General features: G+C 39.1%; 2 protein-coding genes across 4 annotated transcripts in view; one reads left to right on the top strand and one right to left on the bottom strand.

Moving 5' to 3' along the window:
* TLR5 (toll like receptor 5) overlaps positions 1 to 23,067 on the top strand; it is a 566,717-nt gene that overhangs the window by 430,409 nt on the left and 113,241 nt on the right. The window lies entirely within an intron of this gene.
* On the bottom strand, positions 1,605 to 23,051 carry BROX (BRO1 domain and CAAX motif containing). 3 transcript variants are annotated; one of them, XM_049868035.1, is made up of 13 exons: positions 22,656 to 23,051; positions 19,255 to 19,371; positions 16,366 to 16,472; positions 15,920 to 16,016; positions 12,787 to 12,882; positions 10,971 to 11,043; positions 9,895 to 10,000; positions 8,954 to 9,043; positions 7,314 to 7,399; positions 6,248 to 6,329; positions 5,782 to 5,932; positions 4,796 to 4,955; positions 1,605 to 3,789 (listed from the first exon to the last, which is right to left on the bottom strand). In XM_049868035.1, exons 2-13 carry the CDS (start codon positions 19,353 to 19,355, stop codon positions 3,703 to 3,705), a joined length of 1,236 nt encoding a protein of 411 aa, XP_049723992.1. In that variant the 5' UTR covers positions 19,356 to 19,371; positions 22,656 to 23,051; the 3' UTR covers positions 1,605 to 3,702. The 3 variants fall into 3 exon arrangements, with proteins under 3 accessions (XP_049723992.1, XP_049723993.1, XP_049723994.1); XM_049868036.1 differs by lacking the exon at positions 22,656 to 23,051 and adding an exon at positions 22,184 to 22,636; XM_049868037.1 differs by lacking the exon at positions 22,656 to 23,051 and adding an exon at positions 22,044 to 22,177.

Here is a 23,067-nt window from a genome sequence, read left to right as displayed (position 1 = left end):
TATCCTGTTGCTAGCATTGTATGTATTCTCATAAGACAACAGACTTTCTCTATAGCTTTCCTCACTTCTGAACCCTCACCAGAAATTGCCTTTGACATCTGTAATTCTACCAACAGTCTCTTCAAGGCAATCTAGGCTTTTACTGTTAGGCACCATAAAACTCTTCCAGCCTCCACCCGTGACCCAATTCCAAAACCACTTCCACATTGTAGGTATTTGTTAGAGCAGCACCCCACTCCTGGTACCAAATCCTGTCTTAGTTGTCTAGTGCTGCTGTAACAGAAATAACTATAAACAGATGGCTTTAATAAACAGAAATTTATTTTCTCACATTTAAGGAAGCTAAACATTCAAATTCAGGGCACCAGCTCTAGGGGAAGTCTCTCTCTGTCAACTCTGGAGAAAGGTCCTTGTCACTTCTGAGCTTCTGCTCCTGGGTGCTGTTCATGTGGCTTGGCATCTCTCTTCCCCCATCTCTGCTCTTGCTTGCTCGTTTCATCTCTTTTATATCTCAAAAGAGACCGACTCAAGACACACCCTACACTAATCCTCCCTCATTAACAAAACAAAGACAACCCATTCCCAGCTGGGATTATAACCACAGGAATAGAGGTTAGATTTACAACACATATTTTGAAGGGACACAATTCAATCTGTAACAGTAAGTATTACAACACATCTGCAAGTTTATATGTAATGTTTCCAGCCCCCAAAGACAAAAAAACATTGGATTTATAAAGATACTAATAATAAAAGGTAATACAAATGAAAACTAAAAAAAAAAAAAGTTTATTTGACTTATGTCAGAACTTACAACAGAGTTGTTGGAATGGAACCGCATCATAAATCAGTGACTGCCTGTACTCAAATATGTGAACGGCAGTCCTCAGACACAAAGCTGTCGTAATCCACAGTGACACTGCAAGTTCATTTTATACACATATTAAGAGAAATGCGGTATTTGCCAAAGCACCACTACTCTGGAAAATAAGTATTTCTGAATAAAGTTTCATTTCAGTACCTTTACACAGCACTGAAATGCAACCTCAAATTTGCAAAACACAATGTTTTCTACAGAGTACTGTCCAGTGATGACAAGCTCTCTAGCTTAGTTTACCACAGTACACAACACTGCATCATACTGGATAATGTTATATATCAAATATAGGCCAAGCAAAACCCCATTCTGAGATTAATTGGTGATAAACCAACCTCAAACCCATTGCTGTCAATTCCGATTCATAGTGACCCTATAGGACTGAGTAGAACTGCCCCATAGGGTTTCCAAGGAGCTGCTGGTGGATTCAAGCTGCTGACTTTTTGGTCAGCAGCAGAGTTCTTAACCATTGCACCACCAGGGCTCTGCCTAAGAGGTGACAGGCACCAATAAACATAAGTAGAAACTGAATAGGTCAAGAAGTGTCAAACACTGAATGATCTTATGTAGCATAAAACAACTAACACACAGGTAAACTGTCATTTTAAGACTCCTAAAAAATTATAAATTTTGCACTGCCTTAACTGTTACTGGTTCAGTAAATGTAAAAATATTTATCAAACAACAAATAAAAATTCCAACAAAATTCTAAGTAAAATTACTTTTATTTTCATAAATAAAAACATAGCTCATTATACAAATACTCTTAACAGATGTAAATGTTAGCTGTCACCTGGTTTTAACTAAGTACTAAATGTATGCAATATTAACACAGTTACGTAATAGTTACATTTCCACAGAACCTTCATGCAACTTCATTACATTTGTTAATTCTTCAAAATGTCTAATACCGTTTCAAAGAATATTATATGTGATGGGATATTTTGGTCACATAGTGCCACTTTTATGGAGTAAAATGGATATTATCTGCCCATACGATTTTTGCCAGTTATTGATTTAAAGTAATATCAGTATTTACTGCATTTTACAGAAGCACTAAACATGTGTTTCCATTTCAAATATGGTAGTAAGAGCCACAAATGTGTCAATGTGAACACTTAGTAGCTACGTTAATAAGCACTAATACCTAAGATAAATAGGTCCTACGGGCAGAGAGTAATGCACTGGCATTAAGTGTTGTTTGAAGTTTTGTCCAGGAATGGCATACAGCAAACACAACTGTAATTCTGCAATAAGAATCGCAAAATACCTTAATATTTTTTTCTATAGAGAAAGTCAAGACAAATTAAATGTCTGTTCAGTCATTATTTTACTTATCCTGGAAACTGCAGTTTCGGATATTAAATGTTATGCAAGAAGTAATTAGTATTTCCGTATATTTTAATAACCCCATTGATTCTGTGTAGCTTTTTTTAAGGAGTGTATGGTCAAGTAAACATTTACTTGAACACGATATTGACTCAAATATGCATAATCTATTCTTCATAATGAAATGTATATTCCTGTCTTAGCACATTACGAAGATTTTCTTTAGGATAACAGTACTTATTTCTCACAGGCTTGCCATGTGGATTCAATGGTTTATCTACATAAGTGCCTAGCACAGTGCCTGGCACACAGTAAGCTCTCAATAAATACTACTGTTGTTGTTATTTCCATTAGGTGAACAAATCTGCTGTTTGTAATACGAAAATTCGCTAAAGCCTCAGGAGAACAATCAAAAGAAGATACACCTACAGATGTGTGGCTTTCGTTTGTGTATATACTGTCTCAAACATTACAATCTATTTTTAAGATCCTATTATGTTTGTTCTCTAAGTTTTTCCTAAGGCCTTTAGCCTAAAGCAATCCAATTCTGACAAGAGACACATATTACAAAACTGTAGAAAAACAAGGTACACGGAAATCAGGTAACAAAGGTGTTTCACTCTAACTTCCTTAAGAAAGAAGTAGAGCGTTATCAGTGTGATTCGGAACAACCTATCTTAAGTTCGAGTTTAAAGTTTTTTCTTTACCTCATGCAGTACTTCACTTTTTCAAAAAACATTTTCACTCTGTCTTCTCTCATACAGAACACTAAGAGCTCTTACAAAGTTCCGTCTTCTAAGTAAAAAATCCACTAGAAAAGGTACTTGTAAAAGTCACTGTAGGTTTATTGAGACTGAAATGAGGCACAGGGCTACCAGTAAAGGAGTAAGTTCTTAAATGGTCTCAACACACACCTATAAACACTGACTGTTGAGAAAATTATATGTTCTCGTTCTAATATATGTAATGGATTTGGTATGAGCAGTCTGAACCATAAGTGACTTCTTTTTTCCACCAGAAAAGATAAATGATTCAGAACTATTTGTATACGCTACAATCAACATAATGGTGAAGGAAGGAAAAAAAAAATTCTCTGTTGAAAACTGATTCCTGTCATGCTTCTGATGTCAAAAAAAAGAAAAACTTTTTTGTGACGATAGAAAAATGTATCTGAAACCACATGATTCTAGTCTTTAATACATTAACCTGAAACTATCCAAGTTCAAAAAAAGATCCAACCCCCAAAGACACCCTTTAGAGGTACAATAAAATCTTTCTAATGTTGTCCTAATTAAAAAGGAGTCTGGAAACCAAGCAGGAAGCATCCCGCTATATCAAAAATCAAGAACAGATCAACACTGAACACAGTCCCTCTGATTGTAATGCATCATTCTACAGACTTCAGAGAAATGAGCTTAAGCACTCTGAACCGAAGGTGCACGGTTTCTCTTATCTACTAGTAGAGACATTCCAAGGGCCCGTTGTACCAGCGCCTTTTAGGAAATGTAGCACCCAGTGTCCTTCTGAGGTTTCACATCTGGCTCTTTCACAGGTTTTACTTCTTCCTCTGGTTTGGGTTTGGCCTGAGGAGAAAGAAAAGCACGGCGTTAAGTACATAAACTAAAATTGGGAAAACACACTCGAGCTTTTCCACTTCAGGTTTTTTAAAGATGTTCTAGTAAAGTACACAACACTGAGGTGAACAAAGCTGGTCAGAAGCTACGTATCAGTTCAAGTCCAGATGTAATTAGAAAGCAACATGCCAGTGAAGATGAAAACCTAGATTGGCAGGCAAAAATCAAGCAAATGGTACGAGCTACTCCACCGTCGTTCTGAGAGGGGAGAAGCTGAGTGACGACTGTGTACGTGGAACCCTGACGTCTGTGAAGAACTTATGTTAGTAACAGGCTAGGTCTTAGGGTGTTATTTCGGGCGCTGAACAGGACCCGAAGATGGCTATTTTAAGGAATAATGGTTTTAGCATTTTTTTTTGGTTTTAGCTTGGGAAGGAAATGATACAAAATAACCCAATTTTGAGGAAGGAGTAATGCCAGTAAAAAAGCAAAATAATTCTCATTTCTCGTGTGATAGACTTCTAGCCTTTGGGTAGATAATCCTCAAATTTTCCACTTAGTCTGCCATTTGGTTTAGATAATATATCATTTAAATATAAATGAAGAAAAGCAGTCAGATTCCATGGTACATGGCATACTGACGTTAGGTCACATCTCCAAATTCCCCGCACTGTGCTGAGGGACAGAGAGTGCCCCCACAGTAATATCAATGTAGATGAGCCGTTCTTTTTAGACCTTTTCTCCCACACTCTTCTCGACAGAGTGAACTGACGAGTTATCACAAGGCAGGATAATGTGTTGAGAACACTATCAATCAATTACACAGGAAACAGGAGGCCTAAAGGTCTGATCTCTGAGAGACCTCCACAATAGATTTACACCCGGCACTGTAATCAGCTGGTTTAACATTCAGACAAACGTACTATCTACTAAAACAGAGAAAAATATCAAAATGCTAACTCTGCCTTCTCTTTTTAAACTTTTGTGAATGGCAGAAAAATACTTCAGCTCGTACACTGTCATCCTTGGGTCTCTTGGTGAGATCAAACATAGCCAGTGTTTCCGGAGTCCAGTGGGCACTCGTGGGAGGAAAGGTGAAAGGCACAGGCTCTACAAGACCGTAGTTCGCCTTCAGTTCCAGCTGTGGGGCATCTGTTGGAATTTTTTGGAAGTAGCTGCAGAAAGAAATTTAAGTAGCAATTTCATTCATCTATTCAGTAACTATTTGAGTGAATGTGCCCAAGGCCCTGGTGAAGCAATGACCACTTAATGAAGAAGACAGAGATTTCCCCACCTCGTAGATAAGTTAGGTAGTCGAGAAATCTTGTTAATTACAAAGCAATGTAACCTAAACTATGATGGATGTAGGGTACCTGAGAACACAAAAGGGGGGGCAATTAACCCAGACTTGGGGGTTCTGGGGTGTTTTCCAAACAAAGCAATGAAAGCTAGGTATGTTTAGGAGGTAAAACCAGCTCACTCAGTACAACTGGCTGCAGAATTCAAGGGAAATAATGTAAAGAATCAAAGCAGGGACGAGACTTGGTTCTGCCAGCTTACATGGGTGGTGATCTACTGTTTAAATGCCACTGATTTAATAACGGAAAACCTCCTGATATGACCTGGAAGGACCGAGTGAAAAACACCCTTCTTGCTTTAGTGGTAGCTGAAGACACAGTGAGATGAATATGGAAACTGAGTTGAGCAGATGTGTGTAACATGTGGTGAAGGAACGGCAGAGAAACAAAGTTAAGAGAAAAATAGGGCAGTAAGGGAATGTCCTACGGAAGTACACTGTGTTAGTAACTCATGTTTAAAATTCTAAATCTGCCTTTTTAAGAAAAAACTCACCATCAGAGGGAGAATAAAAGTTAGGCCCTGGACAACTGAACGCAAAGAGAGAACTAATGCTATCATAAAGAGAAAACTAACGGTAAACCTCCTGGAACACAGACGAACAGAAATTGTGATATTACTAAGGTATAAAACAGCTGCACTCACATAAATCCATTTTCTCTTTGGCACTTTTCTAGGGTATTCTTCACAAGACTTCCAAGCTTCCTAAAGAACAAGTGTCCTGAAGGTTTGACTGTTGGTCCAGGTCCCTTGGTTTCCCCATACTCTTTGCATAATGCTTCTGCCTTTGCATAAACTGCATGTACAAGGGAGAGAAAGTCATTTGATTGTAATTCATTATTGTTTCTTTATATTCAAAGACTTTAAATCAGAGATGGTAAGGAATTTTACTGCTTTTTACCTAGCACCATATCAATACCAAGAGAATGCAGGAGGAAGCTGGGTACTTTCTACAGGTCCTGGGCTTCCAGAACTTTTTTCTTTCCGCTAATTACCTCGTACCATTCCTATTTTCTTTCAAGTCAGCCAAAATCTCTTTTAACTTTGCATCCCCTTTACGATAAAATACTTGTTTTTATGAAGACAGTTAATATTTTACAGAAATACTTACATTTTTCTGCTTCTTGCAGAGACCTGATTGCTTCACCACATTTATCACTAGCCAACAAAGTCTGGCCATGGTAACAGTACGCCTGGTAAAAGAAACAACACTTTTATTCACTCTCTTCCTAATGGTTTTCTCCATTCTCACTGCTCTATATATGTATCAAATGAGTAAGTGCCTTCGTCCACTGTTGAAAGTATCAATGCAATCCCCTATATTTTTTTACTTAAGTAAGCTTTTCCCCGTCTCTGTTCAATGAGACTCTATAAAAGGTAGAACTATGTCAAGCCTTGAGCCAAACTAGCCTTCTAACCACAGCCTGAGAGCAAAAAGTATTTACTGGAACCCATTTGAAAAACTAGTAGACAAAGGAGGGAAATTACTGCGCTGAGGCAGAGGCAGAGGCAGAGTTCTGAGGTGAAGGATCACAGAGGTTAAGAGACATGTGTAGCAGCCTGCAGCACGACATGCTGACTGTGTGAACTGCTACATCAACGCCAGAATTTCACGTGCTGTTATGCAGAGTGCCTGGAAACAGACTATGAGGCTTAAGAGATAAAATAATCTACTTAGACCTGAAAAAGACTTTTGATTCTCTCTCATTATGATATTCTAATCAAGAAAACAAGTGAGTGTGTTTGGTGGGAATAGCAGACTGATGAGTAACTTCCAAAAATTGAAAGTTACCAACAAAAGTTATCTGATGGTTCTTTACCAACCCAGGTGATAGGCTGCGTGATATATGCCTTGAGATTAGAATCAGTAATCATCTTTCTAAATGTACAGGGTGAAACAACTGAGAAGATTCTCATTAAGCATGCTGAAGGTTTCAGACTAAAAGTGGTTTTTGAATCAAACAGTAATCCTATTGCTATAATTCACTTCCACAAATCTACAGCAGCCTCTCTTTCCACCCGCTAGTTCACAATGGTGGTACGGTCAGGGAGTATTTACTGAGAGCTGTCTGTTATCTGTAAAACGCTACTGAGGAGATGGGCAGGATATGAGACCCAGCACTCAAGGGGCTGCAAAGATAGTAATTAACATTGTTCTTACGGTAACAAATACTTACGTAAGCTGTGTAGAAACACATTTTTAAGTGAAGGTATTTTCTCCATTTTGCAGAGTATGCAGGCTCCAAACTGGATAAAGTATGATCTAAAGTTACATTTTAAAAAGCAAAATATAATTTCACCCTGATTCACTAGAAGGTTTCTTAGTTCACGTGCTTTGATGCTTCAAGTAGAATATGTCATTCAAGTCAAAACTCAAGCATTTTACATATTCCAAAAGCACCCACTTTATTTAAAGTAATTAATTTTCTTATAACTACACCTCAAGCAACATAAGATTCAGGGAATACCACGGCACTCTTGGGTCTGAAGGTTAAAGTAGCTTAAGTTTAAGAGAGTGACAAAAACAAATATAACGAAGAACTTCAAAGTAAACACTGACGACACCATTATATTTTCTATTTTAGAACATTTTTACAATACAGCAATGTAAAGAGTAGCCCAGTCACCCCAGTCAGAAACATGGAAGGTAATTCCTACCTCTCACTCACCCTCTCTGTCACTGCATCTTGTATTAATCACATTACCGCCCCCCCCGCCCCCACACTCGTCCTTTCATCAGACGTCTCTCAGATCTCCCTCCTTCTCTCCACTTCCTACTTCACGTCTTGGTCAAAGCTTGTGTCATTTTTTCCATGGCTACAATACTTTCCTCCTAAGGGCTAAGTAGCATCAGCCTGCTACTCCTTCACTGAGCAATCCCACCTTCCACACTACAACCATAGGGACCTTTCTTAAATTCCCATCTAATCAAGTCAGGCTCTCTTTCCATGGGTCCCAAATATCTGCGGCCTAAAGGCCAAAGTCCCTAGAGCTGCATCCTTCTCCAACCTTTTGTCCTATCGCTCATCCCGTGTTTCTGCTCAGGGTGACTGTCTGAAGGTCCCAGGAGGAGCTAACCCTTTCTTATCTCTGTGTACACTACAGAATGCTTCACTCCTACTATGCTCCAAAGCTGCCTAGCAACTTACAACTTCCACTGCTATTTCAAAAGAAATCTAAAGCGCCACCTTCCTCTGGCTGTTTAGGTTCTTATTTCACTGCTGTGACAATGTCTTCCTTCACACTGTAATAATGTGGTCACATGTTTGTTTCCTTCCCCAGACCGTGGATCTGTTCTACTTATCTTTGTATATGCAGCAACTAACATGGTAACCATCTCAAAAGTAAACACTTACGCACGTTTCCTGTAGGAATGAATGGAAAGACCAGTAGGCTAATTAGGAGAACTCAGTTCCAGTCCTAGCTTCTCATCTGCTAGCAGTAAAATTATGGGTTAGCCACGTTAACTCTCGTGATTTCAGCTTCTGGTCTAAATAAGGATACTAACTCCATGGTCTACTTCACAAAGTGGTTACAGAGATCAAAAAATTTAAAAAGTGAACAAGCTGTTATATTAGTTGTAACTGGCTAAAAGGTACAGCATCACCCTTTCCATCAGAACAGTTATGAAGCTTAAAAACTGTGAACAGCTTCAATTCTTTTTTTTTTAACAAGATTAATAAAATAACGCAGATATTCCAATATTGCAAATGATGCGACCACCTGAGACTCTCCTTGTCTTGCCTCTTAAGCCCAGAGCTGGTCAGTCTGACAATCTAGAAGGCGAGAAGCTGTAACGACAGCACCGGAGGCTTACCAGCATTCCGGTAGAAGGTGGCCGTTTCATAAGCCAGTGCGGCAATCAGTCCCGGGGCATGCTTTAGTTCAATTGCTCGAGCAATGGTTACTGGAACCAAAACATAACAAAGTGAATCTGCAGATAAGGTCACTTGCACTCACCCTAAATTCAGTAAGATAACAAAAGAAGGTCCAGGAGTCTTAAAATTGGGATTTTAATAGAGTTTGCAAAGACAGTTTCCACGTGAAAAATAAGAGACAGAATATGTAAACATGAACAAACGGACAACAATGAGCTTGTTGGTTCTGATACCATTTCTTTAAATAAATCAGTAGCTAATCAGAGAGAATTACTACTGTAAAATAGTAAAGAGCAATCAGCAACATAAATACTTTCAAGGCACTGGGGTCTGAAATAAGGGAAAACAAAAGCCTACAAAGTTTCTTTGTTTGTTTCACATGCGTCCCCATTTGTCTCCCGCTAGGGAAAGGCAAAGGCTTGGAGGTAAGCCAGACAGTGGCTACTTTGAATCCCTTTCCTACCACAGGTCCTTGAGTCTCAGAAAACTACACCAACCCCAGAATTCTGCCTTGTCCTGGCATGCCTCCATTATCAGTGCTGTTGATGTAAGAAAGGAAGAAGCCTACCCAGGGGTACACTACACCAGGGGAAAAACAAAAAGGAACGAGCAAGGTAGAAGGGGAAAGACAAGTTAAAGAATTCATTTTATGCTCTCATAAAAGGCATGAAATCAAAAGCCTCTTACAAAGAGCCATTAACTATAAGGTCTTGTCCACCTGGCTAAGTATGAAGGCAAATGCTAAAAACAAAATTATTCCTAACTATAAATCTCTCAAAATCTGAAACTCAATTCCAACTAATTTCATTTTTTTTTTTTAAAGAAGGATTAAATGCTAATCTAGACTTTCTCCAAGAAATCTGACAATATTTCGGGATACCTTCTTGAGCTTCAGCCTGACACTGGATAATGTAAGCGTCTATGAGCCGTGTCTCTAAATCCCTTCCTTTTTCTGCAGGTGTGATAAGTTTTGGGATATGATTTTCCTGAGAGAGAAAGAAAAAAAGAGAAAAAGCCAAATTTTATTTTAACCCAATTGTTAGCAATGAAGGAAATGGAATTTATAAGACGTTGAATTTGGGGATTTACTAGAAATTTAGGGCACAAACAAAAACTGCTTTAAAAGGAGCAAGATTAAGCTTACAGAGGTTAAAAGCTTCTGTACATTAATTATAAAACCAGCTTTTCTAAGTACAAGAAATTCAGGAGCAAAATTTTGGTCATAAAAGACTGCTTAGGTATGAAAGCCACAGTTTCATCTTAGAAAATGCTTAACTGAAAGAGTAGCCAATTTTCTTTTCTGCGTAACAACCTAAATTGCTCATTCCATTAAAAACTGAAAATATAAAAGAAAAAAGAAAAATACTACTGACAATTCTATAGTTAACTCAAGATCACAGCTTTTTGATCACTCTAAAAGCACCTTACGTAAGAGTACAATGTTGACTTTCAGGAAGTAGTCATTTAATTAGAAGGAAGTGGAGGAAATTCTGGCTAGAAAATACATTTTCTTTTGCCTAATTCCCACATCTCTGGACAGTTTAATATGACTAATGTGCACTGACCACCCCTCTAGTCCTTCCTCTAGGATACAGAGAAATCAATCAGAAGTTCAGTTTTGCAGAATCATGACCGCTCCCGGCAACTGCTACAGAGGGCAGCAAGAGCTGGTAAGAACCATCAATCTTCCTATTTCGCTCTCTCCTATCTTTTCAGAACAGACAGGAAAATAGGCACTGTATTAACTTCAATTTTCTAATTTTAAAGTTCAATGGTGATTTTAAGACTGAAACTGAGACAAGAAATATTCTGTAATTGGCAACATTCATTAACAAGATAATTAACATAATAAAAACAGTATGCTACTGTATTCACCTCATGAAACAACTCCTTCCTCACCCCAACAAAAAAAGAAAAACTATTAAAGAATTACAGCATTAAGAACATACATTTTACCTTTAAATGTTTAAAAATCCCAGCTGCAATTTTTAGGCTTCGATGGACTTCTTTGGCTTCATCTTCTGTTATACTTAGAGAGAGAGTAATTACATTAGTTAGAGGATGAATCCAGTTTTTGGTAATAAGACCAACAATTAACACACTATCATAAAATTCATAAAACTCAATTAGCCATCTGTGTTTCTCATCCCTGGTTTTCTTCTCTTACAAAACTCTAATTTTAACACTTAAAAAAGTAGCGAATTCACTTGAAAAAATATCTAATGAGAAGATGCTATAAATGAAAAGAAGATCTGCCTAAAGGGTAAACTCTGAACAACTATTTCTCGTTTTTCCCTCCAGACATCTATGGATAAGCAAGCATAATACATCATACCCAATCCTCAATTATCGACGTGGTTACGTTCCAAAGACCAGGTTGTTTTGCGAAAATCAGCATTATGTGAAAACAGAGGATGACCACATCAGATCATAAAATGGAGGATGACTACACCATAACACAACTGTGAAATTACATCATTATATAACTGCTAAGCCACTGAGAATCATGCCCCAGCCAACCTGACACATTACCTTAAACATCACAGCCAACATTACTCTCACCTTACACCTTGGCATTTGTTACTGCCAGATGTATGTCATTAACGACCAAGATTGTTGGATAGTAGATCTTTTTACTATTGTCATAAATGCAAAATGTTGGATAACGAGATATCAATAAGTGAGGTGTATACATTTAATGCAAACACTTAAAGAACACACACATACACAATGGTAGCTATACGCACTGCTCTGCTTTTATCGCTGAACACGCTTTATAGATAATTTTGTATCAGTACATAAAATTCAACTTTATTTTTAAAAGGCTGCATATTATTCACATGTTTGGATGCACCATTATTAATTTGCCCCTTTCTTATTCCTAGTATCCACTGTTGCTATTATAAAAATTCCATTTCATTTTATAATTCTGGGATTCTTTAAGGCATCTTTCACATGCTTGTTAAGTCTTCTGTACTTCTTTTTCTGTGAATTGTCATGTCCTTTGCTCATTTTTAACTCACTTATTGTGCCTTCTTTGTCTATTTGTAAAAGTTCTTTATACATTATAAAAACAATATGTCGTACAGGTTGCAATTTTTTGACCAGCATGTCATTTGTTTTTAAACTTTGTCTATGTAGTAAAATATGCAATCTTTTCATTTATGGTTTCCTGGTTTGGGGGCATATTTAGAAAGGGCTTCCCCATGACAAGATTATTAATAAAGTGTTTTCCTTTTTCACACTAAAATCCACTGCTGTCGAGTCAACTCCGACTCATAGTGACCCTACAGGACAGAACAGAACTGCCCCGTAGAGTTTCCAATGAGTGCCTGGTAGATTCGAACTGCTGACCTTTTGGTTAGGGCCGTAGCACTTAACCACTATGCCACCAAGGTTTTCACACTAGGCACCATAATTCTGATAATTAAAGTGCTAAATTATGAGGCAACCTTTCATTTGTCCAACCAAACCCACTGCCATTGATTCCGACTCATAGCAAACCTACAAGACAAAGGAGAACTGCCCCATGGGGTTTTCCAAGGAGCAGCTGGTAGATTTGAACCACCGATCTTTCGATTAGCAGCTGTAGCTCTTAACCACTGTGCCACCAGGGCTCCCACTTGTCCAAAGTAGTACTTTTTATCAATTATCTAGACTTTTTAATAATGAAGCTCCATATATTTGAAAAATAACACATGCATTATCACCTTCACTTTTAAACTTATTTTTCTTTTCCTACCACATGCATATAACCCTCTTTTGAACTTACTTTTCTTTTCCAGCCAGTCTTGAAGCGTATTTGGTATACCATAAAGCCACATTAAATGCCATGGAAATTAATTCAAAAACTGCATCCTGCTGGGCACTAAAATTATAAATATGATATATTAAGTTTTGCCAATTATTAAGACATCTTTATATGAAGGCTACTGTGCGTTCAACTCAAAATTATAAACAACTATATGCTAGCTGATAGTTTCTGAGGTGCTACGGGGTGTATGTGAAGAAAAAGCAGTCCTTGTGTTTACTACAGATGGGCAATAAGACACACACACAGAGACAGTTAACAATAAACAGCTATATATAGTAGCCCAGGACGTGCTTCATAACATTAAGCATGAGAATCCACACCAAACCTGTTGCCGCTGAGCTGATTCTGAGTCACAGCAACCCTACAGGACAGGGTAGAACTGCCCCCATTAGGCTTCCAAGGCTGTCATCTTTACGAGAGAAGACTGCTACATCTTTCTCCACCAGAGTGGCTGGTGGGTTCAAACCACGACCATTCAGTTAGCAGCCAAGGGCCTTAACCACTGCGCCACTACGATTCCTAAGCGTGAGAACAGTGGTTCTCAAAGTTTATTGTACATAGAGTAGTCTTGGAAACAGAGATTTCCGGGACTCGATCCCAGACAGACAGAATGTCTGGGGGTGGGGCCTGGAATCTGTATTTTTGACAAGTACTCAGCTGATTCTGGAACAAGAGGTTCTTATACCACATTTTAAGGAGACAGAATTCAGAGAAGAGAGATCATTTCTGGCTAGAATGATTAAAGATAGTTTAACGATATATACAGAATCAGAAATGTGCCTTGAAAGACAGAATGAAAGCAGAAGGAAATTCCCAGTGAGGGGGCAAGCCTTTCAAAGCATAAGAAAGTATAAAGATTTTTCTGATCGTAGTGACCAGACCAGTTTGACTGGAGCAGACAGTTTGTAGAAAGAACCCGAAAAAGGGCAAAAAGCCAAGCTGAAGTTAAATTGTACCAGGTCTCGAACGCCAAACCAATCAGCATACCACAAAGGAAAAGGTCTTGAAAACAGGCACGTTTTATACCTTTGTTTTTTCCTTCAGATTCTATTAGTAAATGTGACATTAAAAGGATGGGAAAAGCATATTAAGCAAGATACTAATACCAATTCACCACCATTCTCATAAAAACCTGAAAATTCATTCTACATTATCTCATTTATCTCAAATGATGAAATCAGAAAGCAGGATATTCCCACTTTACACATTTAATACTAAGATACAGAAAAACTACCCAAACAGAAAGAGAAACACATGTTGTTGCATCTTTCTTAAAAGGAATGGAGACGTGGACATTTTTTAAATTAAAAAAAATTATGAAGTACATAGTAATCTGAAAATAACTTATGAACTATCCTGTTCAACACGCATTACAACATAAAGAAACACGAGAGTTACGAATAAACTCCTTAAAATGCTTTTACCCTCCTGAAAAAAATTTAACACACAGTTCAACAGCTTATTCTTTTCAGAACTGAGCGTTTTCAAATGGTGGCCAGGTGGACATACCGCATTTATAACTTTACCTTTAAATAACAGTTCTGCTAATTTACATGAAGGCTCAGGAATAACTGTCGCCCTTTTTACCCTTCCTTCATCTTAATCTGCTCTGTTCATAAAATGCCCCATTTCTGTCGTACCACATGTAAACAGTATTCAGAGTTTCACAGCTGAAAAAATATTTTTCAAAATGGATCCAGCACATTTTCTAGCCAATAAGTAGCAATTAAGCAAAAAAAACTGCAACGTCTCAGATGCTTTGAATATTCACTGTTACAGCCTTCATTGCATAATGCTTCATTGTCTCACAAAACTGTGCTGGAAAAATGTGAAATAATAACTAGCTTTTAACAAGGAATCAAAATTTGGCATGCTGGGGGCGAAAGTGCCAAATGTATGAAATGTTAAACATTTTAAATTCTGCCAATGTTTTCCAGAGGTTTGATTCTTTTAGAAAAGTCATTCTGGGGGGTATATTCTTCAATTTGGGATGAACAAAGGGGTCACATGAAAAAAAACAGAAAATGAGGACTTGGAAAACCATAGTATCCCAGAATATTATGATTTGGAAAGTATCACAGTCCACACTTCCTACCCAACTTTTGAATTCTACATATTTTATTCACAAGAAAGGAAGGAAACTAACATTTATTGAATGCCTATTATATGCCAAGCATTATATTATTCGCTTAACATAAATTTCCTTATTTTGTTCTTCACAAAACCTGTACAAAATACCTGTCACCCTAACATGCATCTGAAGCAAATGTTCAGAGGGCAGAAGCCTTAGGACTGCATCTAGACATGTATGAATCCCAAGCCCACACCCTTCCACCAAATGAAGCCTGCCCTGGTCTTCCAGCAATCTCTACTGAAAGTCCTTCCCTTCTTTTTTGTATTTATACAAAGGTAATTCTAAAGCAGACTGAGATGAAGATATTTGACCATTTAAAGAACCTAATGGTATAAAAAAGGTGGTTACACAGAAAGATAGTACCATTATGCTTTGTTTCCTAATGAACTTAAAACTAGTCCGAGTGAGTGATGAGAAAGCTCTGGTAGGAAGTTTTAAAAAACAGAAAGTGATGAGAAATTAGGAAGACAACAAATACTGTGAGTTAAGCGAGTACGGAATTGGGGCAGAATTGCGGGGCACTGGGGAGAGGAAGACAAAGAGGCTGACCGAAGATACCTGAATTATCCATTAGAAAAAGAAAAGCAGGGAAAAAACCAAAATCCTGTTCTGCTTGAACTCAGGTAAAGACTGAAAGCCAGGTTTGGGTTCCAAATCCCCACGCCATGCTTTGCATGTTGAGAACGCTGTTATTAAAGGGCTCTGCAATTCTAATTAACATTTGTATTGTCTGAAAAAGACATTTGGTCCAGGAGAAGTCAATTATATTTTTAATAGAATGTGTTAAGAGTTTACAGCAAATGTTTTTAATTTAATTTCCTGATAAGAGAAAATGCTGATCAGACCTAAATTTTTCTTCTTCAAATACAGAGGCTATGAATTAGTCACTGTTTTTTTTTTTTTTTTACATAGTTACAAAAACTGACTTCAACTTAGGCCTATGATAGCGTCGCTCACCTTGGAATCTGTCCTTGTAGTGTATCAGTCCATTTGAAATTCTGAATATATCGTAACTTGCTTTCTTGACTAGATTCATCCAGTGAATTTATGAAACCTAAAAAAAGGTACAAAGCATTTTAGTTTTAGAAGATACATCAAATGTTCAATTTAGAAAAATTTTCAGATGATTATTCTCCAGGTCCCAGAATGTAAGCTCTAGACCCTGTGTACGCTTTCATGTCCTTTGCCGTCTCTTGACGTAACAGAATGTGAAATATGTGCACATTTAATCTTCAGAACATGAGAAAGACCACACACCACCCTTATATTCTCAAGTATCTGAAACCCAAGCATACCAAAGTATATAGCCTGGGAGAACAAACAATTTGAATTTGAAATGTCTAAGGATTAAATGTGAACTTCTGCGGCTCTTTTTAAAAACCTTAAAAGTTCATATAAATAACCTTGTAAAAGTGAAAAATATGAATCCGCTGCATTCTTCATCGTTTCTGGATTACAGCTCAAATCAGTGAAGAGTTCAAGCAGCCATGTCCTGGATGACCTCAAGTCACTTAAATGAGAAAAAAGACACTAAAGTTAAAGAGGCTTTAACACCCTGAATCTGTAGAACAGTGGCTTAAAGGTTTCAACAGCAGAGCTTTAAACCACCACACACACACACACACACACACACACACACACACACACTACCCCCACACCCCCCCACCTCCACATCCCCTCTAAGCTGTTACTTATTACACAAAAATGAATGCAACTATGACTAATACAACAGACAAGTGACATTTCTAATGACAATTGTTTAAAAAGTTGTACTAAAAAAAATCCAGTCCAATCAAAGGGGCAAATCACCAATACAACTACGTAACGAATATACCAAGTTTTGAATTAAGAAAAAAAAAACAAATGCATGCATTTAAGATTGGGGGGAAATTAGGAAAGAGTAACTTAAACTAACCACTTCACAATAAAAATTTTAAAAACAGAAATTTGAACATTAGTGTATGATTTTAGTATCTCCTTCAAATTTCTAAATTTGACGTTACACTCAACCTATCAAACTTGTTTTACTACGAAAACCTTACTTTAAAAATAAAATCGCATTCTAATTTCATACACAGACCAAGGATATGTAAGCTCGTGTGGCGTGAGTTGTCTGACAACTGCTCCAGTCTCCATTCTCCTTGACTCTCTGACAGTAATGCTGCCGGTCCACCTCTCTCTTCCTGGAGTTCTTTTTGCCTTTGACCCAGGAACAATAAACTTTCTAGGTTCTCCTTTTGCCTCTAAAAGTTCCTTGTGTACTTTTTCCTGTGTCCCCTTCTTATTCCCACCTCTTCAAAACATTCAGTCTTTGGGTTTCTGGTTTTTTCTTTTGAGATCTTATTAGTGCAACTTCAACTACATCCATTCCGAGGTCTACATCTGCAGCTCTGACTCGGTCCTTTTCCAGTTCCGTATCTAATGCCAGGAGGCAATCGGCTCTGTGAGAACTGCAGACACCACATTACCTGAACAACAACTGAAGACACCTGAAATGTGTGTAAATGACTAAAGATTAAATTTAAATTGTAAGCACTAAGAGACAGTGTACCCAGAACTTAACAAGTATCCAAGGCAAAGCACGTACTCAGAAATTATGTGTTGAGTGAAGAATTAACATTTAAAATATCTTCTTTTAAGATTCAGAAGAGCTGTAAGACAGCAGTGATATTTAGAAGAGAGCAGACTTATTTGTGAATGGAGATTTATTACAAGAAAGTACACACCAACAATTACACACAGCTGACTGAAAATGGGGTGGGTGACCTTAGGAATGTACCATTGCTGGAAGTATTCCACCAGAAACCGGGAGGAGTGATGCCTAGACTAGTCTCAAATAGTCTACTAGTTATTTCCACTTAGGTGTTCAACCATTACCTACAGGCCCAACTTGTGTAAAGTTATATTCATCTTAAACTTATATATTTAAGAAAAACGTACCTTAGAAGTATCTAATTCATGTTGTTCATTTTATAGATGAGTAATCAGGCCCATAGACAGGACTTGCTCAATGCAACAGATAAAACAGCTAGGAGTCTAGCTCAAGGGCTGGCTGACCACAACCTGCAGCTTGCTTTGACATGACCCACGGCCTGTTTTTGCACAGCCCTCAAACTAAGAGTGGTTTTCACATTTTAAAAAGTTGTGAAAATAAACGAAGAAGAATATGCAATAGAGACTATCTACGGCCAGCAAAGCCCAAAATATTTACTATCTAGCTCTCTACAGAAAAAATTTGCTGATCTTTGGCCTGTTGTTGTTAGGAGCTGTCGAGTGGCTTCCGACTCACAGTGACCCTATGTACAGCAGAATGTGACACCGTCTAATCCTGCACCATCCTCATAACCATCTTTGATCTCGGTTATTAAGAAGCCAGTTTTCCTATCCTTTGTACCAATCACTTCTTTCCAAAAATGGCAACGATTCTCCTCATTTTCCTTTATTGGTACCCCAATGTGTTGATCACCTAGGTTCTGTATCTCAAACTGACTGAATTCTTTCCAAACTCCAGAACAATTCAGTCAATCAGGCAGGCTGATTCTGCCTTTGAAATAAGCTCTTGTACCTGTCTTTTCTGTCCAGCCAAATGGTTTTACTCACTATCCTTAGAACAAAGATTTCCAAGCATAATGATTTTCTCCTTTCTCCCTTACAATCTACATCACAGCCCTATAAAGGGCCAGATACTAAAACTTCTAGACTTTGCAGGAAGTAAGGTCTCTGCTGTGACTACTCAGCTCTATTGTAGTGGAAAGCAACCAGTAGCAGTCACAAACAATATGTAAACTAATGGTGGTGTTTCTTTATACAAACACGGAGTCGCCCAAATCTGTGCCATAGTTTGCGAACCTCTGATCTAGGCGATACAATTTATTTAAACCTCAGCTGAAGTCTTTCCTCCCATATGGATACTTTCAAGGCCATTCCAGGTCACAGGGAGCCTTCCCTGCTCTGAATTGAATCAATTTTCTACCTGACCAAATAACAATATCCATATACCACTTTGTAGCATCCCTTGTACCGCTGTAAAATTCTGCTTAAGTCTTTTATTGTGATTGCTTTAGCCTCTCTGGGACTCAGTTTACTGAACTGGAAATAAAGACTCTGGCCCACGTGACCGCTTAAGTTTGAAGAATCTATAATTTAACTCTTCACATATCATTTATAAGTTTATAAGGAGTCTGATGGTAGGGACAGTGTGTTACATTATTTCTGCAGTGCCCATGGGATCTAAAAAAGTACCTGGTGTCCAAGTGTGGTTCACTCAATGCTTGAGATTAACTAAAACTTACCTGCAAATTTTTGAAGCAGCAGGGCCAGTAACTACACCATAGTAGTTAAAAGATACAGGAGCTGTGGCTTTTAAAGGGTTCCTATGAAACCAGTGGGTCATTTTCCCCCAATTTTTTCTATAAATAAAAAAAGAAATGTATAAAAGTTAAAGACAAAATTTTTTTTTTTAATTTTTATTGTGCTTTAAGTGAAAGTTTACAAACCAAGTCAGTCTCTCATACAAAAACTTACATACAGCTTGCTATACACTCCTACTTGCTCTCCCTCTAATGAGACAGCACACTCCTTCCCTCCACTCTCTATTTTCGTGTCCATTTGGCCAGCTTCTGACCCCCTCTGCCTTCTCATCTCCTTTCCAGACAGGAGCTGCCCACATAGTCTCATGTGTTTACTTGATCCAAGAAGCTCACTCTTCACCAGTTATCATTTTCTATGCCATAGTCCAGTCCAATCCCTGAATGAAGAGCTGGCTTTGGGAATGGTTCCTGTCTTGGGCTAACAGAAGGTCTGCGGACCATCACCTCTGGGGTCCTTCTAGTCTCATTCAGATCATTAAGTCTGGTTAAAGATAAAACACTTAATGAGTAACGTAAATGGTATTAAAAGTTACTTTTAAAATAAATTACTATACAATATCTGTATTCACACTACTATCTATATATTTTTTTTAATGTATATACACAACACTTCATTGCCACAAGTAAATCTTGTTTTAATTGGTTGTCTGTCTGTACTAGGAGCCTTGGTGGCTGGCTGGTAACTAAAAGGTTGGCAGTTCGAACCCACCAATTGCTCCATGGAGAAAGCTGTGGCAGTCTGCTTCCATAAAGATTAAAAAAATTAGAGCTTGGAAATCCTATGGGGCAGTTCTACTTGTCAGAATTGACTTGATGGTAATTTTTTTTTTTTTTTTGGTATATTTATATCAGGAGTCCCTGGGTGGTGCAAATGGTTAAAATGCTTGGCTGCTAACTGAAAGGTCAGAGGTCCAAGTTCACCCAGAGGTGCCTTGGAAGAAACGCTGGGCAATCTACTCTGAAAAATCAGCCACTGAAAACCCTATGGAGCACAGTTCTACTCTGACACACAGAGGATCACCATGAGTCGAAATCAATGTGAAGGCAGCCAGTTTTACATTTAGATCAGGCCTGTAACAAAATAGCACTTAGAAATTTGCCCATAGTAACTGCAATGCCAAATCTATTAAAAAAAAAAAAACAAAAAAAACCCCACTGTTATGGCGTCAATTCTGACCCAAAGCAGCTCTACAGGACAGAGGAGAACTACCCCACAGGGTTTCCAAGGACTGACTGGTGGATTTGAACTGTGAATCTTTTGGTTATGAGCTGTATCTCTTAACCAGTGCACCACCAGGGCTCCCCTAAATATATTAGAGCAATGATTTTTAAACTTTTAAGTACATAACGGTCATCTGAGAGTTCTTGTTAAAATGGGTGCTTTAGTTCAACAGTCTGAGGTGGGGCCTGAGATTCTGCATTTCTAACAAGCCCCTAGCTGATGTTCTTCGTCTCCAGACTACACTTCTGAGCAGCAAAGTGCTAGACTCTGGTCGACAGTGGCAAGTGAGATGGGCACAGGACCAGATGAGTGTCATTACCAAAATGGGCTCAAATGGTAACCATCTTTTTAGATGGTTAAGGCTACTTAGAAAGAAATAGTCTTTAAGTGAATTTATTTCCTGTATTATACTCCTGATGCCAACTGACTGATTATACCTTTTATTCTATAATAAATGCACTGTCCATAAAATAGCTAAAAGAACCAGCATTTTCATAACAAAAACACTTCAATAAATTCAGAAAGATATATTTCAGTAACTTCTATCCTAAAAACGAAAAAATGTGAAAATAACTACCGAAATGAAATCCCAACTTAAAAAGAAAAAAATTCCATATCTTTTAGGCTTTAAAAAAGCAGTATGTCACTTGCCTAAAAGGCTCTGGGACGGTAGCACAGATAATACAGGAAGGCCTAGCTGAGACCTAAACACGACAATTGCGTTTCAGGAAGTAATAAAGAAGAAATTCCGAACTACTGACATTTTGGTTGGGAGCTGAGTGCTTAACCACTGTGCCACCAGGGCTCCTCTACTTAATATGAAGCATTATACAAAGTTGTCAATTGACCTGTCTTCTTTTTAGAATAAATGTGGGCTTCACAGCGTCTATAATACCTACTTTAAGCATTTACCTTTGTATTTAATTATTCATGTTAAAGTGGTTTGGGGGCCCCAGATACTTATAGAAAATGCACAGCACATCCAATGACAAACTGACTCAAATACTAAACGAGTCCTTCAAAAAAAAAAAAAAAAAAAAAACCATCTTAAATACCTTCCATGTAAAACCTCCGTCACAGCCCAAGTAAACCAACACACCTACTCACATATAAACCGACCATGGGATATTACCAAACAAAACCAAACCCAGTGCCGTCGAGTCGACTCCGACTTATGCCGACCCTATAGGACAGAGTAGAACTGCCCCATAGAGTTTCCAAGGAGCGCCTGGTGGCTTCGAACTGCCGACACTTTGGTTAGCAGCCGTAGCACTCAATCACTACAAAATTCCTACAAATACTTCACATTAAGACGGCCTCCCCTTTCTGGACGAAAACGCCTTAAGTTTTGTATAGCTTTACTGCAAGAATGAAGGGGGTAAGGGGCCGAGCGCTGTAATGTCTGCCCCTGCCTCGTCTTCCCCCTTCTGGGACCCCGGACTCTCCTGTTTTCAGGGATTCGGAGAGTGGGCTGGAAGGACACACCCACCCGCAGGTGGAGACCACCTCTGGAGCCACCAGTACAACGTTCGGATCGAGGCGGCCACCTAACCCCGCTCCACAGGAGGACCCCGATTCCCGACTAGGGGGTCCTTTCTCCAGACGTCCGGAGCTCCCCGAGGAACCTACCTGAGCGTCCACTTCCTGTTTACCAAGCAGCCTCTTCCTGTTCCAACGCCCAGGTCCGGTCCGAGGCGGCTGGCAGCAATTATGCGCAGGCGCCAACTCCGGGGCTCTCCCCCCGCCAGCTTTCCGAACAGACATTTTTGTAGAAAGCCGATCCTATCAACCCAGGCGAAGTGGGTAGACAATTGCCGAACGAACCCCTACTTAGCTTATAAGACCTTTAACTACCGGTGGAGACGCCGCGGCAAGGGAATTCGGCAAATCTAGCTGTGAATTTTTTTTTTTAGCTGGGAATACCACTGATGCGTGGTCAATGTGATTTTCTTTCTTTCGTTTGTAGAGGGGGATCTTTTGGTTTTTCTGCAGGCGGTCTACAGAGACTGGTGCAAAAGGGGGTGGCCTATTGCTTGGGAATCCGGGGAAACTACACGGGGAGGACAATATCTGGGAATCGCCCACCTGGTGACATACTTACTGGATTTCTCAGAGTCTGCACAGCAGTCCTCTTCAGGGAAGAAATGCAGCGTCCGAGCCCGCAAGCGAGGAAAGCAGGGAGTCGGAGAGCCGGGGCTAGGGAACCAGAACTAGAGCGACAGGAAACCAGGCCAGGCGGAGCCCGAGTCACGTGGGCTCGGCGGCCATGACAGCTACCGAGGCGGCAGCGCGCGCCGCTCAGGGCGGAGGCTGCGGGTGTTGGCAGCCCCTTCACCACGCTCCGTTTTTCAGCCCTTTCCTAGCTTCTCCTCCCTGGTTTTTTCTCCCTGAGCTCTGGGCCCTCCTCAGAGCGGAAGGACAGGAGCCGGACCGGCCTCTCGGGCCCAGGCACATGCCTCGATAGCGATGGCGACCGCTCAGCGGCTGGGGCGGCCTCCACCGGGCGCGGGGCG

This window comes from Elephas maximus, chromosome 24 (genome assembly GCF_024166365.1).
Source record: "Elephas maximus indicus isolate mEleMax1 chromosome 24, mEleMax1 primary haplotype, whole genome shotgun sequence".
Lineage (NCBI taxonomy): Eukaryota > Metazoa > Chordata > Mammalia > Proboscidea > Elephantidae > Elephas > Elephas maximus.
The sequence above is the reverse complement of the archived record's forward strand: the minus strand, read 5'-3'. Positions and strand labels throughout refer to the sequence as shown.